At 40.1% G+C, this 2,500-nt stretch overlaps 1 protein-coding gene across 2 annotated transcripts in view; it reads left to right on the forward strand.

The window, feature by feature from the left end:
• The window catches only part of arih2 (ariadne homolog 2 (Drosophila)), a 28,074-nt gene that overhangs the window by 13,239 nt on the left and 12,335 nt on the right, over positions 1–2,500 (forward strand). For both annotated transcript variants that reach the window (XM_049485616.1, XM_049485615.1), the window contains exons 6-7: positions 1,796–1,917; positions 2,010–2,119. In XM_049485616.1, coding sequence (XP_049341573.1) covers positions 1,796–1,917; positions 2,010–2,119 — 232 coding nt within the window. The remainder of the gene's footprint in view (positions 1–1,795; positions 1,918–2,009; positions 2,120–2,500) is intronic.

Genomic DNA, 2,500 nt, shown 5'->3' on the forward strand with positions numbered 1-2,500 from the left:
TGGCTGCATTTTGGCTCCAGTGGAAACAATAAACGGTAACAGAGTGACCAACAAGATACAAACCATATATAAACACTGTAAGTAAATCCTACACGTGACTGTTTCATAGGTAGCTGTACTAATCCCTTAGCTCTGTACTGTATTTAAAAACATGTTCTGTCTCTGTTTCACTTCAAGCATAGTCTTAATATGACTGGTTATGGTTCTGCATAGTTAAATTACAAGAGATTTAGGAGAAACAACACAAACCCTAGTCTTAATATGACTGGTTGTGGTTTGCACTTATTGTTTGCTCTATATAAGACCTAGAAAAGTTTTATTTTAATTTTTTAATCTTATTTTTATTTCTATTTCGTATAAAATCAATGTGTGAGAGAAACCAGTCTGTTAAGTATGAGTTATATGATTTTGTCAAATAAAACTCTAGTTTTCAGGCCATTTTAAATTTTTTACATTTTCTTTAAAATTTTATTTTTAAATCTCGTCTCGTCTCGTTCTCGTGAACCCACTATCGTGTCTCGTCTCGTCTCGTGAGATTAGGGTCTCGTCACACCCCTAGTATATACATAATAACATACAGCCATAACATTAACAATACTGACATAAAGTAAACCAATATTGATTTTACAATATTGCAACAGCACCTTTTAAGAGGGGGTACTAGACCTTGGGGTGGGAAACAGGAAAAACACACTATTTTGCGATACTAGATATCAGGATATCATTAATATCAGGCAAGTGCAGCCGATTTACTTACCAATCCATATTCCAGTCCACATCTTGAGCTGGAAAATAAACCCACTGTAATGTTAACATAAAACACGTCACTGATCCGAATTCCAGTTCCACAGTTTACCCTGAACCCCCCCGCTGACTGAATAAACATGAACTTAAAATCAGCTTCCCGAGGGGTGGAACTATTTCAGCATCTTATAAAACAATACATTTAATAAAACACTTATAGAGGTTTCAAAATCACAAAATACCTGTAGATTGTGCTAGCAAAGAAACAGGAGGACACCATTAGGCAGCAGACTCAAAATAAGGCATTGTAAAAAAGACAGATTTAGCCCAAAGGTTAAATCCGTCACAGAAAAGTTGCTCAACTTTATCATACTTGACGACCAACTACTCTGTGTGGTGGAACATGTCAGATTTCGCAGCCTGTTAGAGCCCAGGTATTATCTGCCCAACAGAAAGTACATTTCATGGGTGAGTACAGCAGATGGCGCTCTCTCTTTCCCCTCATCACTCCTAGGGTGATGTGGATCAGCACAAGGCTGCATCTGTGAGCTGACGTATCAGAACCAAGTCGCTATAGGCGCTTTTCTCCGAGCGTTAGCGCTGTCATGCTACTTGGCAATTATAAAGCATCAGCAGCTCAAAAAGAGGCGGAGTCTGACTTCACATGTGTCGGAGGAGGCGTGTGCTAGTCTTCTTAACCCTCCTGGTGTTGGAGCATCACTAGTGATGGGGGGGCGATGTACAGCTGAGTAGCACCAGCTGAATGCGGGAGACAATTGGCCAGATTAGCTAAGGTGTTATATAAGGTTATATTGGGCATAAACGCTTCATAAACTCGAGCTGTGAGACGCAGTTAGATTCTTACATGCATTTTACATTTTATTAATGTAATAAATATGTGTTATTCAACTTTAAATCAGTTACATCTTTTATTTTAATAAGCGATTTAATTGATTAGTTGTTGCAGCGCTAAACCCACCTCTAAAGTGCAGTATATGTTGAAGTTTTAATATGTGTATGCGTGTATTGTAATGTGTTTTGATGTGTGCAGGGATCTCGTGCATGGCGCAGGACTGTTCTCTGAGGATGCCGGAGGATTTCGTGCTGCCGCTGCTGCCCAGCGAGGAACTGAAGGAAAAATACAGACGCTACCTCTTCAGGGACTACGTAGAGGTACATAAACAGAGAACTAACACCAAAATCAGCTTTATTCTACTTAAAATAAGCACACAGTGTACTTTAACATACCTTCTTTTTGTGTGTAGAGTCATTTCCAGCTGCAGTTGTGTCCTGGTGCAGACTGTCCCATAGTCATAAAGGTGCAGGAGCCCCGAGCTCGCAGAGTTCAGTGCAGCCGCTGCGCAGAAGTCTTCTGGTGCGTATCTGTATTATCTCCTTTATGTTATCAAATGCACTCAGCGTTCTTTACGATTTGTTCTTTTAGTCTGAAAGCTGTAGTATTACAGTACACTACTGGTTTTCCTACATTGCAAATGAATACTCAATACTTAGTCATTCACACTATAAAGGAGCACATAAGAAAAAGCACCGTGTCTACATCAACCCGTGAATTAGTATTCATGACCCACCCACCTTGGCTTGGGACCACCCACAGACAGAGCAGAGCTGAAGCCGAGCAGCGAAGCCGTCTCGTCAGATAGGAGATAACTAACAGGGCTAGGAACAGCATGCAGTTCATTCCTGTGTTATTTGTGTGAATAACACATCAGTGTTTATATACTTTACCCAGTAATTC

Source organism: Astyanax mexicanus, chromosome 12 (assembly GCF_023375975.1).
Source record: "Astyanax mexicanus isolate ESR-SI-001 chromosome 12, AstMex3_surface, whole genome shotgun sequence".
Classification (NCBI taxonomy): Eukaryota; Metazoa; Chordata; class Actinopteri; order Characiformes; family Acestrorhamphidae; genus Astyanax; species Astyanax mexicanus.